This window comes from Manacus vitellinus, unplaced genomic scaffold (assembly GCF_001715985.3).
Source record: "Manacus vitellinus isolate BGI_N305 unplaced genomic scaffold, ASM171598v3 scaffold_25_pilon, whole genome shotgun sequence".
In the NCBI taxonomy this organism is placed as follows: domain Eukaryota; kingdom Metazoa; phylum Chordata; class Aves; order Passeriformes; family Pipridae; genus Manacus; species Manacus vitellinus.
In genome coordinates this window covers 12,399,427-12,418,798 of record NW_021939882.1, presented here as the reverse complement: position 1 = coordinate 12,418,798, position 19,372 = coordinate 12,399,427, and the positions used below count along the sequence as shown (strand labels likewise).

Below are 19,372 nucleotides of genomic sequence, written 5' to 3'. Positions count from 1 at the left end.
CTGCAGTGCCAGGACAGCACATTGCTCCTGCTGGCATCTCTATGGCATGTGAATGAGAACAGCTGACACCTGCCTCGAGCTGCCCCCTCTGATGATGGCGATATGCAGTTATTTCAGGCTAAATTGAACTATTTGGATTTTCCAGTGTGCAGGTGGTCTTTTTGAGATCAAGGAAGGGTAAAGTGTTTTGATGCCATTTAAGATTTTGACCCTTAGTTCACTGGGGCAGAAAGTATTGAGTGGTGAATGGAGGAGGAGCCTGGTGAAGAAGTTACATGACAGCCACAGACAGGGCAGCTGAAGATTATTTCATTATGTCAGCATGTAAATTAAGATAGCATAGGAAATCTTTACTATGTCTGTAGTTGCTTGGCTGCAACTGTGCTGTGGCTGTAACTGTGTTCAAAATGCAATTTCCTTAGTTTTGTAAAAGCTTACTAAAAAGAGAATTCCATTAACGGAAACCATGTTGATTCCGATTTCTTCCTCAGTTCTCCCTGTACAGCTCCTTCTAAATCACTTGTAAGCCCTTTCTGTTATGCTGAGTATTACATAGCACAGAGCTGAGCAGAGTAAAATGATCGATATTGTAATGGACTTCTCATGCTAGTACAAGGCAGAAATAATAAATGTCATGATATATGACAGCCCTTCTAAAGCCCCATGGAGCCAAATGAGATGCAGTAAGCACATATCTCCTACTTCCTACCCCTGTTTTGCTTCTCTGTGTCTGTCCTTTGTTTCCTCACACATTTATTTCCTCAGCAATGGAAGACTGTAAATGAATTAAAAGTGACTCGGTATGCAGGAGGGCATGCTGTGGCTGCACTGCTCCCCTTTGACAGACTGGAGTGGAATTCTGGAGCTGCCATTGTCTTCCTGAGCTGCTCAGAGCCCTGTGGAGCCAGCTTTGGGTGAATTCAACCAGCAGCCATGTCCTCCTGTCGGTATTACACCAGGTAAATAATGTACATGCAAACAGCTGCAGCCCCTTTCACTACTACCATTCACCTTCCAGCTCCAGTCTGGTATTTGAGTCATGCCATAACTTCAGTTTAAATTTTGATACTCATTCTCATTTTTCACTTGTTCTCATCTCAAGCCAAACCGAACAAATGTCTTATCTGCATCTGAACGACTCTTCAGGCTGAGATGTCTGATGGCTAATGAAGCCTCTCTTCTGCCAGGGACACCAGCCACCACACTTGTTAGTTTTTCTGTCTGCTGCTTCACGAATCCCTGTGTGTATCTTCTCTACAGTTGCCACTCTTCCTACATTAAGGGCCACGCTTAGCAGTAATTGTGTCATAAACATAATAAGAAATGAACCAAACCAAAGTTTAGAAAATGGAATAAACCCTTTTCCTTTTCTGGTTTCCTGGTCAGACTTTAAGAGACGTAAATCACAGAATCACAGAATATCCTAAGCTGGAAGGGACCCACAAGGATCAACTAGTCCAACTCCTGGTCCTGCACGGGACACCCCAACAATCCCACCATGTCCAAACATGGAGAGTGTTGTCCAAACCCTCCTGGAGCTCTGGCAGCCTTGGGGCTGTGCCCACTGCCCTGGGGAGCCTGTTCAGCGCCCAACCACCCTCTGGGGGAAGAACTTTTTCCTGAGATCCAACCTAATCCTCCACTGACACAGCTCCAGCCATTGCCTTCAGTCCTGTCACTGGTGACAGAGAGCAGAGATGGGAGCTGCCCCTGAAGAAGATCTAGACTGAAAAAATACCAGGAAGGGTGGCCCAGGATGCTTCAGTGATCGCCCTGATCTCTTTTGTGACTTTAAAATCCATCAGGGTGTTATTTCTGTACATACAAATGATGCACAGGTTGCAATTTAACAACATCTCTATTATAAGATGCAAGGGAAGAAAAAAAAGATTGTTAGTTTTTCCTGGTTTTACTTAAATACTCTTGCCACATGCTACAAGTGTGTCACCTTCTGTTTAGGTAAAAAGAAGAAGTGGTAGGAAGATTATAAGAGAAATAGAAAAACCCCACAAATTCTACCCCGTGTCAGTATTTCCAGGTCAGCTGTAACCAGTGCTGGTTAGTCCCTGCACAAACTGGCCCAGACAAGCAGTAGACACAGAGCCCTCTAAGCGTGACCCACATTGGTGCTCCTGGACCAGGTGGCCTCCAGAGGTGCCTTCCAGCCAAAATTATCCAGTGACTCTAAAAGAGGGCTCCCACAGGGCCCAAATTGCCCGTCCTCACTCACATGCTAAGCTGCACTCCAATTTATTCCTGTACCTTGTTTTCACACACAGGCAAGTTTTAGTCAGCCTGTGGCAATCCTCAGTGCATGATGTGCTGTAACATTCACAGCATTGTAGGGGATCATATCCTGGTAAAACCATGGCTCAGGTAACCTCCAACTTGGAAAAGTAATTGTATTTTGCAAATAGGAGACTTTACACTTAAAGCTAAGCTCAACGTGTATGTTCTCTGGAACTGTATTTACTGTTTGCAAAGGGATCAGCTTCGTAGGAGAGTGAGAAAGGGGAATCTTTGACAGGTAGGTTTCATTTTACCACTGCATCAGTTAATTTTCATTTCAGTTTGTCTCATTTTCTGCAACATCATTTAATGTTGTTCCTTAATGAATATGGATGCAGAGAACGCAAGTTACACATTTCAAGTAAGTGAAGAGATGAGCAACAAGAGCCTATAAACTTTTGTTTTTGAAGAGTAAGTGCTCAGGTAAAGTAATCTTGAGATTAGCACCCAAGGGACCTGACTTGTACAGACCAGCCCCTGGACAGGACAGCCTGGAACGTGGATGGTGGGTCCATCCAGGGCCACCTGTCTTTCTAGGGCTTGTAGCTCCGAGTATAAAATAACCTGTGACTTTCAAATTTGTTGTGACAGATTTCCCCATGTGCTGATTCACATTAAAAACTGGTTTGCTCCCATCACACGCTAGCTGAAAAGGGGTTTCCCGAAAGATTATTGTCCCTGAGCCAGTGGCCCAGGTACCTGGGGATGGGAGCTCATCCCAGCAGGCAGTGCATGGGGCTGCTGTTGTTTAGTTTTTATTTCAGTCCAAACCGACAGGAGCGCCCAGCCCAGGCACGCGCAGCAGGGGAGCGAGAAGAGCCCGTTCCCGCGCAGCAGGGCTCCGCTGCCGCCGAGCAGCTCCCGACGCGCCCCCCGCTCTGCGCCGCGTGTCGCGAGGGAGCCCCTCGGTCCTTCAGCCCCTGGGGAGGCTCCGGCGGCCGGGCCCGGAGCGGGAACGACGCCGGCAGGGTTCGGCAGATCGGTCCGTCCCTCGGGCCTCCATCTCCGACCCCCATCTCTGACCCCCCCGTCCCTCACACCGCTCGCCCCTCAGGCTCGCCCCCTCGGCGTCCCCCGCGGCCACGGCCACCCCGGGCGCGCGGCGACCCCCTCCGCGCGGCGCAGGGGCCGGTGCGGGGGGGAGCCGGCTGGGCGTGGCCGAACTCCCGGGATCGTCGTCGAGAAGCTCGGCGGGCCATATATCAGCGCGGGGGCGGAGCGGTATGCGGCTTCATTTAAATTGCGTTGTCGGCTCGCGCTGCTGCTGATATTCTTCGCCCGCTGCGCCCGCCGCCCGCATGGAGAACAGCTGCCCAATGGATATGGAGAGCATGGGGCCCCTGAGCGCCCGCAGACCTTTTCTCTTTCAAGGGTAACGTGCCCGCAGCACGCCCGGGCCCCAGCGTTCCCCGAGGCCCGAGGCGGCAGGGCCCCGCATGTGACCGCGGCCTGTGCGCGGCCGAGCGCGGCCCTATGGTGGGTGGGTTGGGGGGGATGGGTCCGGCCGGGCCAGTTCCCGCAGCGAAGCGCACGTAAGGTGCGGAAGCCGCACGTGGCGCGGCCCGTTCCCTTTGATGCCCGCGTTGTTCCCGCTTTGTTCCGCGTGTACTTCCGCTACCGTTGCCGTAAGGACGCGGCGCGCCCGCGGAGCACGTGGCAGCGCGGCGGAGGTCGGAGCACGTGGTGCGCGACGGGGCCGAGCGTGGGGCTGCCCCGCAGGCCCGGCGCCCCGCCGGGCCCTTGTGGAGGTGGCACCGGCCCGGACAGCGCGGGGGACGCTGGGCGGGAGTGGTCTCACAGCGGATGGGCTGGAACGGGCCACGCGGGAGTTGCGTGCTCGGCACCAGGCCGCGGGCTCGCCTGGGGTTTTCCCCATCCCACGTGTTCCCCGCCTGCGAGCCCAGAGTGCCGCTAATGCTCGGTGCAAGTTTAGAAAAGCAGCAAGGTTAAAATAAATGATTAGCAAATACTTGCTTATTAAATAAAACAGGAGGCTTATACTTAAATTGTCTTTTCGCAGGTTGTGAACTTAAAGCAGATAAGGAGTATCAGTTCAAAGTAGACGATGAAGAAAATGAGCACCAGTTGTCTCTGAGAACGGCAAGTATTGTTTTGTCTTAACAGGGGGTGAGTTTTTTTGTGTATCTTTTTTCCCCTAGAGCTTTATTCTTTTAGTGGTAAGTGTTTTTAGGCAAATCTGTTAAAAATAACCTCTTAGTGGGAGTAAAGTGTCACTTTTAATATTTACTGTATTGAAAAAAGTGCATCCAGCGGTGTTTCATTGCTTACAGCAAGCAGTATAAGGCTGAGAAAGGTTAGAAACCAATTCACAGTAGGTTAATCAGTATATAGTAAATATAATTAAATGCCAAAATATGCACTCAGGCATCTCTTAATACAATAGTGCAGGTGCTACAGGAGCACAGGGGCAAGGACAAATTTATAGGAATCATACACAGACACACTTTCTTAGACTTCATTAGTAACTTTGTTTTGAAAAGCTTTTCAGTATGTTCCCAAACATAATTCCAGTTCTTTTTCTTGCCCAGAAGCAGATAATAAGTAAGTCTAAATGAGAGGAAGAAGGGTTTATGTTTTGATTTACTGTCCTTGGTTTGCCCTCTGAGGAAGGCACATCTTCTGTTCAGATAATTCATCTCACAGACTCCTCGCTGATCCTGGGAATGGGATCTGTACATGATTTCTTGGAAGTGTCCTTAGATCTTTGTGGTGCCACACAAGCCAGGCACGGTATTTCAAGGCCTTTGTTCTGGGCTGACCATGTTGGTTTTGGGTAGGAGAACATCAATGTGTCTCAGCTTCATGGAAAAGGAATTAGAGTTGTAGCATCGCTATTGTTTGTTGCTGTGTTTATTTGAATACAAAGAGGTGTTTTGATGATGAAACAAGAGAGTCTTATAATTGTGGACTAATTCCTGCAGCAGAATTGCTTCCTACAGGTGACTTGCATAATAATGCTCTCCAAATATAGTGTTATTTAAAACACTTCTGGTGGTGTGAGTCACGTGTCTTCAGTCCTTGTATATTATGAAAATTACAACCTGGACTTGACAATGAGTAATTTGTTCTTAAGTACAATTTCTTTTGGTGGAAGTATATAACAGTAAAGTATGTACAGGACAAGTCCATACACAAAATTCTTGTATCTGAACGTTTGTCAAGCAGATGGAGTTAGTCACTGAGTAATTTACCCAAAGATCCTTTTTTTTTTTTTTTAATTACCTGTAGCATTTCTTCTGATTTTCAGGACATTGAGGGGGATAAAGTAGGTTGGATCCACAGCACTACTTTGTTGTTAGGGTTGTGGCGGGGGGGGAAGCTAAATCTGTCTTTTGAAAGGTAAGAGTTAATACTAACAGGAGAAATGGGTGTTAAAATATCAAGTGGCAAACTGGAAATGTTTAAGAGACTTGGAAGGTCTTGGACATGGCTACAAACAGAAAATTCCTTGGTGAGCTGAGGAAGGGCTTGATAAGGTGTGAAGGTAGCAAATACCTGGTGACTGATCGTGCACCTGGTGCAAGCCTGATGGTGTAAAGGCTGACAGTGCCCATTAAGATACAAATGTAGTGATGGACTTGGGCATGAGGTACAGAAAGATGGGCAGAAAAAGGATAAAAGTACAAGACTATTAATGTATGTAGAGGTTTAAATTGACATGAGAGTTTCTGTAAATGTCTTACAAAAACCAGGTAAGAATGGAAAGGAATGGTCATTGCTTCATTACCTGTTTAGTCAGTGCATTCTTTCAGTGTAGAAATTAAAGCAAGTGAATGGATGTTTGCCAAACACTTAGGAAATACGTGAATGGTAAGTGCTGTAGTATTACTTGAACTGGTGCAAATGACAGCAGTAACTGGGGGTGAAGGGCATGCTCCAGAATTTGTCTCACCAGCTGATAAATTCGGTGTTTTTGCCAACCTGTCAAGAGGTGAGATCAGAGCAGCAATTTCACCTCTTTAAATTAGCAGTAACAAAATGTGCATGGAGTAGTAAATCCAGTATTGTTTCTCTGCCTTCAGTCTGATACATCTAGTCTGGACCATTGTAACCTCCTTAAAGCTCAGCTTCTGGAGAATGGAAACTTTGTGTGCCTCTGCCTGAAGTGTTTACACCCACATCTTTTGTGGAGGGTGGAAGGCTTTCTTTGTATGGGCAGTGGGAAAGGAAGCACAGAGCCTTGTGCACTGGTCCCAGGAGTAACTGTAGTACTTCAAAGGAATCTTGGTTTTTACATCTTCTGCATGTAGTCCTGACTCAAAGGCCAGAGGTTCAGTGAACTGGAATTTCAGGCCTGACAGATGCATGTCACACATTAGCCTCCCTGCAGCTATGAGTTTTGAAACTTCAGGAAGTACCAGACTCATACTCAGGGTAAGGAATCCAGGCACTCGAGTTTTGAAATGCCCTGGGACAGCAGCTCTCAGTCCATGGTGAAATAAAGCAAAAGTCATGTGCATAAATGACAGTACTGAACTGAGCCGTTGTTACCTGACTCCTCAGTGAATGGCAAGTAAACAAAAAGTGCAGTGTGACAAAGGGAAACCATTGGCAGATGAAAGAGGGCGGGAAGGGGAAGAATATAGACTGTGATCCTGTGAAAGAGGTAGTTTTTAGCTTTCCTCTTGGCATGTGTTTTTAGTTCTTTCCTTGGACCAGCTTCAGGGCTGACTGAACTTGTCACCGACCCATTTCAGTGCAGTGATCCAGTAGCAAGAGGCCTGATTTCGCTTTCAAAACACATGCCTAGAGTTGCACCTTGGAAGTGCCAGTGTTGTGGGGAAAGAGGGATATTGGCTTGGGATGGAGTTTGATGGAATCATTAGCAGTCAGAAATAAAGACTTCAGCATTAATTGATGCAGAATAGCGAATGGAGTTAAAAGACTTAAAGATATTTAAGCAGATGCTCAGACTGCCCTGTTCTTGACTTTACAGGTTACTTTAGGTGCTGGAGCCAAAGACGAATTACACGTTGTAGAAGCAGAAGCACTGGACTATGAAGGCAACCCTACTAAAGTAGTGCTGGCATCCCTGAAAATGTCAGTGCAGCCTACGGTAAGTGCAGGAATGTGGGAAAATCTACTGGGAATTTGGTCTTGGGTGACAAAAAGTAGATAAAAATGGGCTTGGGTCAAGTGAATTTTAGTGAAAATGAGCAGTGATAAGTGTGCTAAGACAAATGTCAGTTTTGATGTGTAGTAAATACGAAAGTACTTTTTGTGCCTCGTAGAGTTACTTTACTCATCTGGAGGTAATACACTTGCTCAAATTATGCATTTTTTAAAAAGTGTTAGTAATTATGCATGTTATCTAAATGTATACAGATGTATATGCAGGCAGATGCATCTGTAGCCTGTGTTGCTTTCTTTGAGCGTGGGATGAGAATAATTAGCTTTTCTGCATGTCCCAAGCTTTTAAGAGATTCTGAAGATGACTGCTGCTGTTTCTTGATTTAAGGGCACTCTTCTTGTCATTTCTGCCATCTGGAATGTAGTTTGATTCAGTGTTGCTGATGATGTACAAGTAGAAGTGCCCTGTGCTGTGGGCAGGTGGGATGTATAATGTTCAAATTGGCATTGTTACCAAGGGAAGTAAAATGAGTGTGGATTGGTCTGGCTTAGGTGGATAGGATAAATTAAATATAGTAAACACTGCTGGTAGCTTATTGACCCTGATTTGACTCTTAACACTTCTGGAATATTCTGTCAGGTGGGAACTTGGAGTAACTGTGTTAGTCATATTGTCTACAGAGTTCTTGTTTTCATTTGAGTGGACTGTCTGTTGACTATACTTTGCCCAGAAGATTTGACTAAGTAAAAACCCTTTTTCCTCCAGGTTTCGTTAGGGGGCTTTGAGATCACACCGCCCGTGGTGCTGAGGTTGAAATGCGGTTCAGGGCCTGTTTATGTCAGCGGGCAGCACCTCGTAGGTACGTATGGCTGGGTACTCATGGGGCTTTGCACCTAGCAGCCCCAATAGAGCTTACAGGGGTGTGTAACTGGTGTCTCAAGCAGTGCCTTTTTCTGTTACTGACCCCCTGAATCTTTGTCACAGTCCCTGGAGGCATGAGGTGGCTGTAGGACACAGCAGTTCATTGAAATGCTTGCATGCCTTTTCTTGCCATGTGCCTTGTATGGGTAGGGGGCATTTGTCAGCATTGCAATTGGAGTTCTAGTTTCTGCCCTTGAAAGTCGGTGCTAGCATCCTACAGTAGGCCTTCTGTTCTCAGCTGAGTGTGAGAAGACTGCCCATGAAATAGTTCTGAGTTTGAACTAAACTAAGCCAGGACTAGCCTTCTCCTTTGTAGGATTGTCTTCGAAACTCATCTTTCTCTAGAAGTTTTAAAATGTATCTCCTGAGGAATGGAGAAAATGTTACTCTTAACTTTTTTTGGCCTCTTATCTGTGAGGGGTGTTAAAACTAGTGTGTATGAATGGTTGTTTGCCTACTTTTGGTTTCAGTGTAGTAGTACCTGCATGCAGTCAGCTGGAAAAGTTTCTGATCTCAGTGGTTTGGTCACTGGTAGGAGCTTCCCATCAATTCACCTCAGTAAGACCAAGCCCATTCGGTGGTGGGTGATGCGCTCTTCTTCTCTTTGTTTCTTACTACTAGTCTTGCTTTACCCATTATTAAATAAGGTGAGGTTTTTTACGTGCTGCCTTCACTTTTTCAGCATTAGAAGAAGAACCAGAATCAGATGAGGAAGAAGATGATGCAAAAATTGTGAACGCTTCAACGAAGAGACCAGCAAGTGGAGGAGGAGCTAAAACACCACAGGTATATGGACTTGCAGTCACCTTGTTAGAAGCATTTTCTTTTGGTTTGGTATTAATGCTGCCTCTAGAAGTATGCACTTAGATGGCTTGCTATGATTCACTTAATATGTGGGAAAGGATTATTTTGTATTTGCATCTTGACAAGTTACAGGATTGTATTTAAGTGCAGATAGTTCCCAAAGCTTTGTTGGAGGCACAAAATACAATGGCTACTTTTGTGGAAACTTTGTCCACTGCAGTAAATACTCTGAATTCTCTCTGTGAACTGAGTGTGTGCAGATTCTGGTATAAACATCAGTTTACTGCAGGGGTTGAAATGCTGATTGAAACTCTTTCCTGTAGATGAAAGGTTCATGTGCTCAGAGCGTGCTGTAAATTTATCAGTAGTTTTGGACTTGGCAGCTGTAACCTCCTGAGTTTTAGCTAAATTGATGGAAGAGAGTATTGTAATTATGCTGTGAAATTTTTTGGATGACAGTTGCTCTTTACTGGTGTAAAATGGTATTAAACGCTTAGCATACTTTTTTGTTTTTAAAGAAAAAACCAAAATTATCAGAAGATGATGAGGATGATGATGAAGATGAGGATGATGATGATGAGTATGTATTCTTGTTTTGATAATGTATTTTGAAATACAGGGTCAACTTTCAGAATATGAATTGTATGGCATAACTGTGAGCAAACTGTTTTTTATCTTGGCTAGGAAAAAAGCAGAATTGCCTCATTTATCTCCACAATGCAGTCTAAATTAGTGTTATTCAAATGTGTCATATTGGGTTATAAAACTTAGCTTCCTGTTATTTGTTAATTTGTAATAAAGCTAGAATTTCTTTATTAGTAGTGGAAGTCCCTAAGATACTTGCCTTCAGTATTAAGGCAGAAGGAAGTTCATTTAACTGCTTTAAAGGTAGTGCTTGCTCTGACACCTTGCTTGCCATGTGTGAAAACAAGGTATAAGGTAGAGCTGGGAAGATTACTTCCTTTGTGAGGAAAACATTTTACTGGGAGGGAAGGGGAAGATTATTTCCTGACGTGAATCTTGAGTTTTGGTGAGTGACCTCCTTTCTAATTGTAGTGATGAGGATGACTTAGAGGATGATGAGGAAGAAATTAAACCACCAGTGAAGAAAGTAAGTGGCATATACATAGACACTCACACTGTGATACAACAGTAATTGGGCAGGTAGTCCCTTAAATCAGTGAGTTTAAGCACAGCTGTCTGGCATGTGCAAATGGGGGATGCATTTGATTTAGCTCAGTCTGTGTAAAGAAATTGTAATAGGACATAAGAATGTTTAAATATGAATGTGCATGCAATCCATGTTTTATTTCCTTGGCTGCAGAGGGGTTACTGGGGGGTTAACAGTACACACATGCAGTTGTCAGACTGGTAGGGGGCCTGTATGGCTGCTGGGCAGCAAATCCTGGTCACAGTGGATTGTGGTTTGCCCTTGTTAGTCCTGCAGGCTGTGGAAAGGACTTATTAGTCCTTCAAATACAGAAGGATATAAACGTGAGTGCAATTCTGTCAGCCCTCGAGGGCCATCTGCTGGTGGAACAAACACACAGCAGGGCAGCTGCAGAGGGACAAGGGGAGGCAGTTTCTTTTTCTTGTGTGCTTAGGCTTGAAGTTTTATGTTCATATGTACTGTTTGGAAACGAATATTTAGTGTTTTAATTCACTGTGTGCTGCTCTGTCCTAATGAATTTCCATAGGTGATAGTGCACAGTGGATTAAGGCCTGGTAAAGACAATCTGAACTGCAGATTCCTGCCATCTAACCCAGTCTAGTGTGGCTGAACAAAATGGTCCCTTGATTTACATAGGAGTATAAGACTCCCAATTCCTAAATGTGCATGTGGTATCATGTCCCATGCACATGTCAGATGATGTTTCTGTATGGAATGCCAAACAAGAAATAATAGTTAAAGCAATATCTGCCCCCGAAGACTGCATAGTAATATGCAAGGAAAGGTGTAATATATAAGGAATATAAAGTGAGGATCTCACGTAGTTGTATAGTATCATAATAGAATGTATGTTACGTATTGTGCTGCACTAACAGGTTTTCATTTGGGTTCCTGTAATATGCTTTTTTGCTTAAATGATGGATGTTGACCATGTTTCCTGGATAGTGAGAATAGTTTTTTGAGGTTAAGTAGTATATGAATTTGTCACAAAATCTTGAGTATTATTTTAATGATCTATGTGCAGTTCATTTGGCAAATGAACTTGTGTGCTTGCTTTACAGCCAGTCCGTGAGGTTTCAGGAAAAAGTATGCAGAAAGCAAAGCAAAATGGAAAAGACTCTAAGCCGTCCACACCAGCATCTAAATCAAAAGTGAGTGAAAACAGATGAGTAAACCAAAGGTTTATTCTAGTGTGGAAGCTAGTTTTCTTGCCTAATGGTAATTTCAAATAACATACTAGCCTTTAAGTTAGGTGTTTGAATCTTAATACGAAGCATGTTGAGGATACTGTTCTCCTGTGAAACCCTTCAGTGATCAATACATGACTACAACAGCCAAGGTTTGAAATCAGACGTGCTGTCCCGTGGGAATGTTGGTGATCCCTCGGTTTGAAATTCAGAATCTCTTTGCTAGCACCTTGTGCAAGAGGGTGGCTGCCAAGCATATTCCCACTGGAGTACATCTGGAGGCTGCTGCTGCTGAGTGGCTCTCACTGCACTGATCTGTCTCAGGACGGACAGTTTTCTTGTTCAGTGCTTTGTAATTGTGTCCTGCTGCTTTATGCAGCTTTTCCTTGCTGCGTGTATTCATATGTGATGCCAGGTGCCAGGGCAGTGTTCCCTGGAGAGCCAATCACTGTCCATGTTGTTTGTTTCTGCTGAAAAATCATATACACGGCACTGGGAGCTGTTGGGAGTTTTGCTGTGGTGTCTGCTGCGTGTAGGTGGAGAAGGCCAGGGGGTGGCTGGGCTCCTTCACTCCCCCTCCGGGGGGGAGGGAGCCCTGCGCCCCCCCAACCCTGCCTAGGCCAGAGTTAGAGGCAGCATTTGGAGTGTGTGCTGTGAAGGAAGAGATTCACAGCACCTGAGGTAAGAGGGAGGAGGCCAGGCCCTCTTCCCCTCCCCTGCAGCTGCGGGACACTTGGGACAGTGTATAACTGGACCAAACTGCCTGTGGCCAAGGCTAGGGGGCTTCCTCCCCCCCCCACTGCATTGAGGCTGGTGGGGGGGTGGATTTTAGAGGCTCAGCATTAAAGCAGAACCAAGTAGATGGGCTGCTGATAAAACAACTTGGAGCCAGGGAAAGGAATCCCAGGCGAAATTGGAGACGGACTGAAGAGAGAGAGGCCTGGAAATTGGATTTTGGATTTCTAATGTGGCTCAAACTGCCACATTTTTTGGTGTTCATACAGAAATGAGCATGGGCTGGATGGCAGGAGAGCATCTCAGAAGCAGTACAGATGTGCCTTTTAAAGCATGACCTTATCTGTTGAGAAAAAGAGCTGTGGAGGCACCTGCTCAGAAACATAAAATGTTAGCTCCAAACTTGAATACTGTACTTTTTCTTGTTTCTGAGGAATGTGTTGGAAGCACAGATTTAGCTTTCATGACTTTTTGAAAACCGTATGGAATATGTATGTGCTAGCTAGTTTTTCCATTCCATATAAAATCCACAGTAGGTTCTAATATATGCTTCTTTTATAAATCTTGGTCTTATACACTAAGTAGCTTTATGTGCAAGTTGCTAATAAAATTAATAATTTTCAGACTCCAGATTCCAAGAAGGATAAAACTCTAACTCCAAAAACACCAAAAGTCCCTCTGTCATTAGAGGAGATTAAAGCGAAAATGCAAGCATCTGTAGATAAGGTGAGTTTTTGGAAACTCGAGGTTTCTCTTCTATGCTTCCACAGATCAGAAGAATTGGATGTTTTTAAGAAATGGTTATATGTCATTGATGGCTGTTATCAGAGGGTGTTGATGTTTAAACTCAGAGAAACAAATACACATTTGGGACAAAAGCCTCTGTACTCAGGAGAAACAAAACCACTTTGTTTCTGGATGCCTCTCGTGGTGCTGATTAGTAGTTTGGTCTTTCTTAGTGAACTGTCTCAGTTAAAATTTGAAAAAACCTATAACAAACCTTCAACGATCTTTATTCTATATGTGTACTAGTGTACACATTTTAGGTTACTAGAGTAAGGCAGAGCGAGTTCTTCACATGCTGGGAATGGCTTGGTCTTGAAGCAATATCCACCTTAGCTATCTAGATGCCTGTAAGCCTCAGTAACTTTCAGAAGAGGGAGATAGCTTGTCATATCAGATAATGTCATGGAAGACCTGAAAGTGTTTGCTTTCTGAAGGGATATGAGATTCATTGGGTCTCCCCTCAATGTTGTTTCACCTTTTTGAAGGCAGCAGGGCAGTCATTTGGCTTTTGGTTGTTACCAGCTTTTACTAGGACTTCATAGTCACACATATGAGTATTTTTCTTAGCTGCTATTTAAGTCTAAAAAGGAAACTGAGTTACAGGCTGGTTGGGTAAAAGTGTAGCAAGTAATAGCAATTCTTTTCCCCCTTAGCCAAGTTTAAAAGTGGTTTGATTTAGCTCAGTCTGTATAAAAAAGTTATAATAGGACATAAGAATATTTAAATTTGTGCATGCAATCCATGTTTTATTTCCTTGGCTGCAGAGATTGTGCCAGCTGGGGGTGTATTCTGAGTACACCTGTGCCTAGAATACATGGTACTGAGGGCCTGATGTCTGGTTTTGCTCTGCTGGCAAGAAGTGTGCTTAGAAATCATATGCTCACTTGTGACTGAACCAGATTCTTCATTGGAGACTTACTTTTGGCTGATAATGGTGCTATGAAGAATTCTATTTGTTGGGTTTTTTATTTAAGATTGATAAACTTCTTGACCCCTTATAGTGGCAAACAAAGTCACCTAAAGAATTAGGATTATCTTCTGCTTAGATCATTAGTGTTTTGAGGCTGCTTTGTCCCAGGAATGCAAAACAAGGCTAAAAGTGTTCCGATTCAGAGTGGGTGCAGAGTGAGCAATGACAGGTTGTGCTGAGCGTGGGAATGCACCTCCCTGGATTGTGATCTGATGGGGTGGGTGGTACCATCCCAGTGGGTCACTAACCTGGACACTGGGGTGGTGTTCTGTGACAGAGGAACCACGGGCAGGGGTGTTTCTGCAGCGTAAGCACCAATGGCTGAGCTGGTCCCGGGAGACGTGTCGCTGTGGAGGGGAGCAGAGCAGAGGATTGGCAAAAGGAGCTTAAAAATACACTATTGCTGAAGAGTGTTTTTGCTGGGAAATGCTGATTATGGTGCTACTGTAGCAGGCAGATTAAATTAATGTTTTCCAAGATGGTGCTAGAGCATCCCTGAATAAGGCAGGAGGTGTGTGCATTCCCAGGTTCCACAGCACTTCAGCTGACAGCCAGCAAGTTAACAGCTTTATCTGACTGCAAACAGCATTATTTGAAGTGGTGACTGCTTGCTGTTATGCTCTGGAGCACGAGCAAGAGTCTTGGACAGCAGTTTTAGTGCATAACCACTCACTCCTGTGAGAAATGCCCTGGATATTGTAGAGAAGAAAATTTTAAAATGGTTTAAAGCAGATTGCTGTGGGAAGTTGCAAGGTGGGCTCAGTAAAATTCCACATGTGTTGCAAAGGGTTTCAGCTACATAGGTTATTTATTGGAATCATTAAATGACCTGCATACACTAAAGCTTGCCTTTTTTTCAAAATAGGGTACTATCCTGCCTAAGCTGGAACCCAAATTTGCCAACTACGTTAAGAATTGCTTCAGGACGGAGGACCAGAAGGTAACTGAATTTATTGGAGCTTGATAAAGTCCAAAAACTTTTATAACCTGTCTTAAAGGTTCTTTTCCACTTCTTAATCTTTACAAGCTTTGGACTGTTTCAAAGGGTTACAAACCACAAACAATACTTCAAATTACATAAACGGGAATGGTTTTTAAGGGTTTAGTTGGCTAAGATAGGAAAGCTAATATTTTATTACATTTTTCCAGCTTTTATATGGTTGGTAAATTATCTCTTGCATACTAAACCCACAGAATTTTCCTTTTGGCACCATACTGGCTAAGGAAATGAGCTGTGGTTTTCCTTACTGCTGAATTTGGCCACCTAGGCCAGTCTGCTGTTCAGCCCTTGGTTGGGGAGGGTGTCTGGGAGGGGGGAGCTGTTTTGTGATGGAGATTGTGGCGTTCTTGCTACATTTTGTCCCAGAATGAACTGAGCTCTTGAAAGAGGGCAAGCTAGATGGTGATATCAGGAAGCAAGTTTCTGAATTAGTTATTACCTAACACAGACTCGGTTAAAATGTGTCTTAGATTTCCCTATCAGAATTCCTGTAAGTTAACTTTTTTCCAGTGACAGAATTCCTTATGCTTTCCTGATTCCCCTGGTGGTTCAGAGTAAACTTGTCTGATGGACAAATTGATAGATTCTTGAAAGAATGTTGAAAAGAAGTTCTCTTCAGCTGCTGGAGCTGCTCTGACATTAGCCAGGGTAGGCAGAGTTCAGCCAATATTTACCTAGTTGGTCCACACCCATCCTCTCACTCACCTTCACTGAATTCTTACTATTGTGACTTAGTGTGAATAACAACCTTCTAGCAGAAGGACCTAATGTCATGCTTTCAACTTGATTTTCTCTGCAAGAAATGCATTTTTTGTTATAAAATTTAATATCAATATTTTATGGAATAAGTGGATAGTAAACTGAAAATAAGTTGAATAATGGATTCCAATTTCTAACTTTTTGTGTACACTTCCAGGTCATTCAAGCTCTCTGGCAGTGGAGACAGACTCTGTAAGAAAAGAAAACAGTTTAAACAGTTCATTAAAATCTGCAGTCTTACTTCTGTAACCATTATTTGGCTGTTCTTTTTACAAATGCTGAAAGAGCTTTCCCTCCTGTGTCTGATAAATGTCATCCAGATTACCTTGCCAAGAATGTGTTGTCCAAAATGCCTGTTTAGTTTTTAAAGACGGGACTCCACCCTCAGCTTCATTTTAAGTATGTATGGAATGTTTTGATAAGGCATGGTGGTGGTGGTGGTCAGACAAATGGAAATGGTGGGGAGACTAAATGTATGTGGAAAAAGAATAAAATTTAGTATTTTAATAAAGTACTATTGTTTCTTTTTTATGGATTGGGGGTAGCTTGCATATTGAACTCAGAGATGAGGCTTTAAAGTTCTCCTAGGAATTTACCTTTAAGTATTTTAGCTACTTTTCTCCATCAAGTACACATCAGCTAGTCTCATTTGTGTTAACTTTCAAAACAACTGAACTCCAGTTCCGTGAGCTTTGCAGCTGCTGAACAGCTGATTGGTGAGAAGACTAAGTGGTAAGCGGGGCTTTATTCTTCTCTGAAAGTGACCACTAATTATGTAATTGCCTAAACCAGCCCTTCCTGCCTCAGTTTCTGATCCGCTTCATTGCGCTTTGGTTTATGGTTTCTCTCTAACTACCGGGTTTGTAGGGCTGTGACTCCCTTTGTAAAATGCAGTAGTTTAGATTTGGGAATTGCTGGCTGTGCTGTTCCTCTGAGGAGCTGTGGTCTCTGAGGTTGCCTCTCATAATGACTCCTGTGATGGTTTTCTGGAGATGGGAATTAGCTTGAATGCTGTAGGGTGTGCCTGGAGAGCTCACTGAGTGGTGCCAGTGGATAAATTCCTGGGAATGCTGAGGAACTAATCAGCAAATACAAAAGCTTAGACAGATGGGCAGGGAGACGGGGCTATTTTGATTATTGCTTACATATGACACTAAGAAGCAGAGTTAAAATTTTGGACTGCTCTTGGTTGTCACATAAGGTGTAAGGGCTTTCAGGTGAAGGAAGGAAAGCATGGATGCCGTGCCTGGCACTGAGCTCTTCCTCAAGGCTCCTGCCCAACTGCTGTATCACTTCAAATGCTTGACTGTTAGATCTGTGTATAGTAACTGAGTAATGCTGTGGAGACTGAAAGAAGACTTAGCAAGAAAAAAAATTAAGCGGTTGTATGGTAACCATTAAACTTGGCTTTAATCCATGCTACGTTTGAGAATTAATGCAGCTGACTTCTGTTCTTCACAGCAACAAACCCATCATTTGAGAACAGAAGGGCATTAAAACAGACCATATCAGCTTTAAGAACTCGAACCACTGAATTCTGTAGGAGTTGCCTTCCCAAAACATAGTAAACTCTTGTTGGATTGTGCTCATTGGGCATGGGGTCTCTTTTTTACTGAGTTTTTTTTTTTACAAGTTGTTTAGTAGAATGTACAGTTTGGTTTGTAAAATTGCCACCGGAAATACGTTTTTTTTTTTAAAGTTTACTATTGTAAAACCTTTAGTTCCTATGGTTGAGATTCTGGGTGTGATAGGAAGCAGTGCAGGTCTCCAGGAACAAATAGTTCTTTTTGGAAAAACAAAACCAAGCAAAGTGCATAGTAGAGAAGTGAAACAGTGCAAGTCTAGTGTCAAAGATTCATTTAAACTTGAGTATTAATTGCAGCATGTGAAATGGCAGAATGTAAGGGTTTGAAATGCCTGTTTTGGTGGAGTCATGTCAATAGATGGTGTCATATGCATAACTGAGAGCAAATTTCCCTGGTGAAATGGAGCTGATGGCACAGACAAGCTTATTTAAGCAAAATTGCTCTCAATTTTGGCTGAAACAAGTGAAAATCCTGCAGTAATTTCAGCAAGAGGCTATCCAGCCAATAAAATATTCTGATAATTAAACTTTTAAGAAAAGCCAGGGTGTTGTCTGTAGGTGACTGACCAAAGCAGCTCTGGGCTGCAGCCACAACCATTTCAGGGGGAAGATTAAGCCTGTATGGACAGCTCTAAAGGAAAACTTCCTCCTGTGCTGTTGCCAGGGTATAATGTAAGTAAAACCTGTGTCAGGCTGCTGTTATACAGGCATGTCTTTGAGGCACCTCATGGTGTAATAATGATAACTTCACCTGGCCCTGGTTATCTTGAGGTCAGGCTCAGAGCTGCAGTTGTGAGGAGTGGGCAGTGTCTGGGGCTGTGTGCCCTGTCCCTGCCCTGTTCTGCCAGGCTCCACAAACACTTTGCTCTGTTTGGGACTGGCCATGCAATGACTGGATGCAGCCATATCCTCTGGGATATTCTCACAACAGCTGCCAGTTCTTTCATTTCTTTGAACAGAGCCTCAAAGGTCAGTTTGAAAAAAAACGGATGTGATAATACCTGTTGAAGAGAAGAGACAAATACCAGATGTGGGTTGTTGAAGTACTGTGTTCTTGACTTTCTGCAGAGTTAAAATGTGTTTTTGCCATGGCAATGATGGCAACAAAACTGTAATGTTTTGATAGCTGTGTCGAGGGTAATGTGCGTGATTCTGGTCCCATGGCTTATTTGGGAGCATGGAGGTTCATAGGCAAATGCTTTCTCACTCCATGAGGGGTGAACAACGTGACTTCCTTTACAGGACAGTTAAAACACCTCTCTAGGTGGCTGTCCCTTCACTTCTGCTTTCTACATGAATTTCCCCCACTGCTGCCTTTCCTGTTGCAGAACCTGTCTGTTCTGGATTTTTCCATGTTTTGTTCCTTACAATGAACAGGTAGCTGGTGTCCCCCTGCACAGGACAAAGGCTCAGCTGAGCCGTGAGTGGGGACCACGCAGAGAGGGCAGCAGCACTGTCCTCTGCTCAACAAGTGTTGGCTGCAGGTACAGCAGCTCCATGTGGATGTACTTGAAGTCTCAGGTGTTTCTTGGCATCTCATTGCAGAAGAGGTGATAATAGAAGGATACTGTCCTGGCAGGAGCTCTTGGTCTGTGCCTTATTCCTTGGGGTGTTCAAGAGAAGTGCTTGTGACCATCTCAGGTCTGTCCTGGGGTTCTGTTTGCTCCTTTGGCTTCAGCTCTCCTGCCAAAATCATGTCCCGGACCCCAAGTGCTGTGATGAGTGCAAGGCTCTTATTTTGCTTGTGCTCAGCAATTGTTGCAGCCTTTGGAGAGGAGCAATTCGAGCATGGCTGGCAGGAGGGTGGGAGTGTGTGTGGGCTGAGGTAATGGAAAACAGGGCCAGGATGGGTGGCGGTTCTGGGCTTCTTGCCACCCAGACGGTCCCTCAGGGACTAAGTTCATGCTGGAACATACTCTCTGTCCTCTAGTAATCTTACCCAGATACCCCAAGCTATGTCCTGTCTCCTTCCCATGTGCCATTACTGACTAGCAGCCAAGCTCTTCCCTACGTTTCCTTCCCTCTTTCTTTGTGGAACAAGCACCTAGATCCTTATTCCCCCTGCTGTTTTCC

The 19,372-nt window shown here is 44.1% G+C and overlaps 1 protein-coding gene across 1 annotated transcript; it reads left to right on the top strand.

The window, feature by feature from the left end:
* Positions 1-3,343: 3,343 nt before the first annotated feature.
* On the top strand, positions 3,344-16,228 carry NPM1 (nucleophosmin 1; the record flags this gene model as incomplete). Its single annotated transcript, XM_029960224.1, has 12 exons — positions 3,344-3,510; positions 3,661-3,914; positions 4,247-4,389; positions 7,247-7,366; positions 8,147-8,240; positions 8,985-9,088; positions 9,625-9,686; positions 10,163-10,217; positions 11,339-11,428; positions 12,824-12,925; positions 14,821-14,895; positions 15,872-16,228. Coding segments are annotated over 12 exons (1,305 nt in total), but the record flags the coding sequence as incomplete, so codon positions are not given.
* Between the last annotated feature and the right edge of the window lie 3,144 nt (positions 16,229-19,372).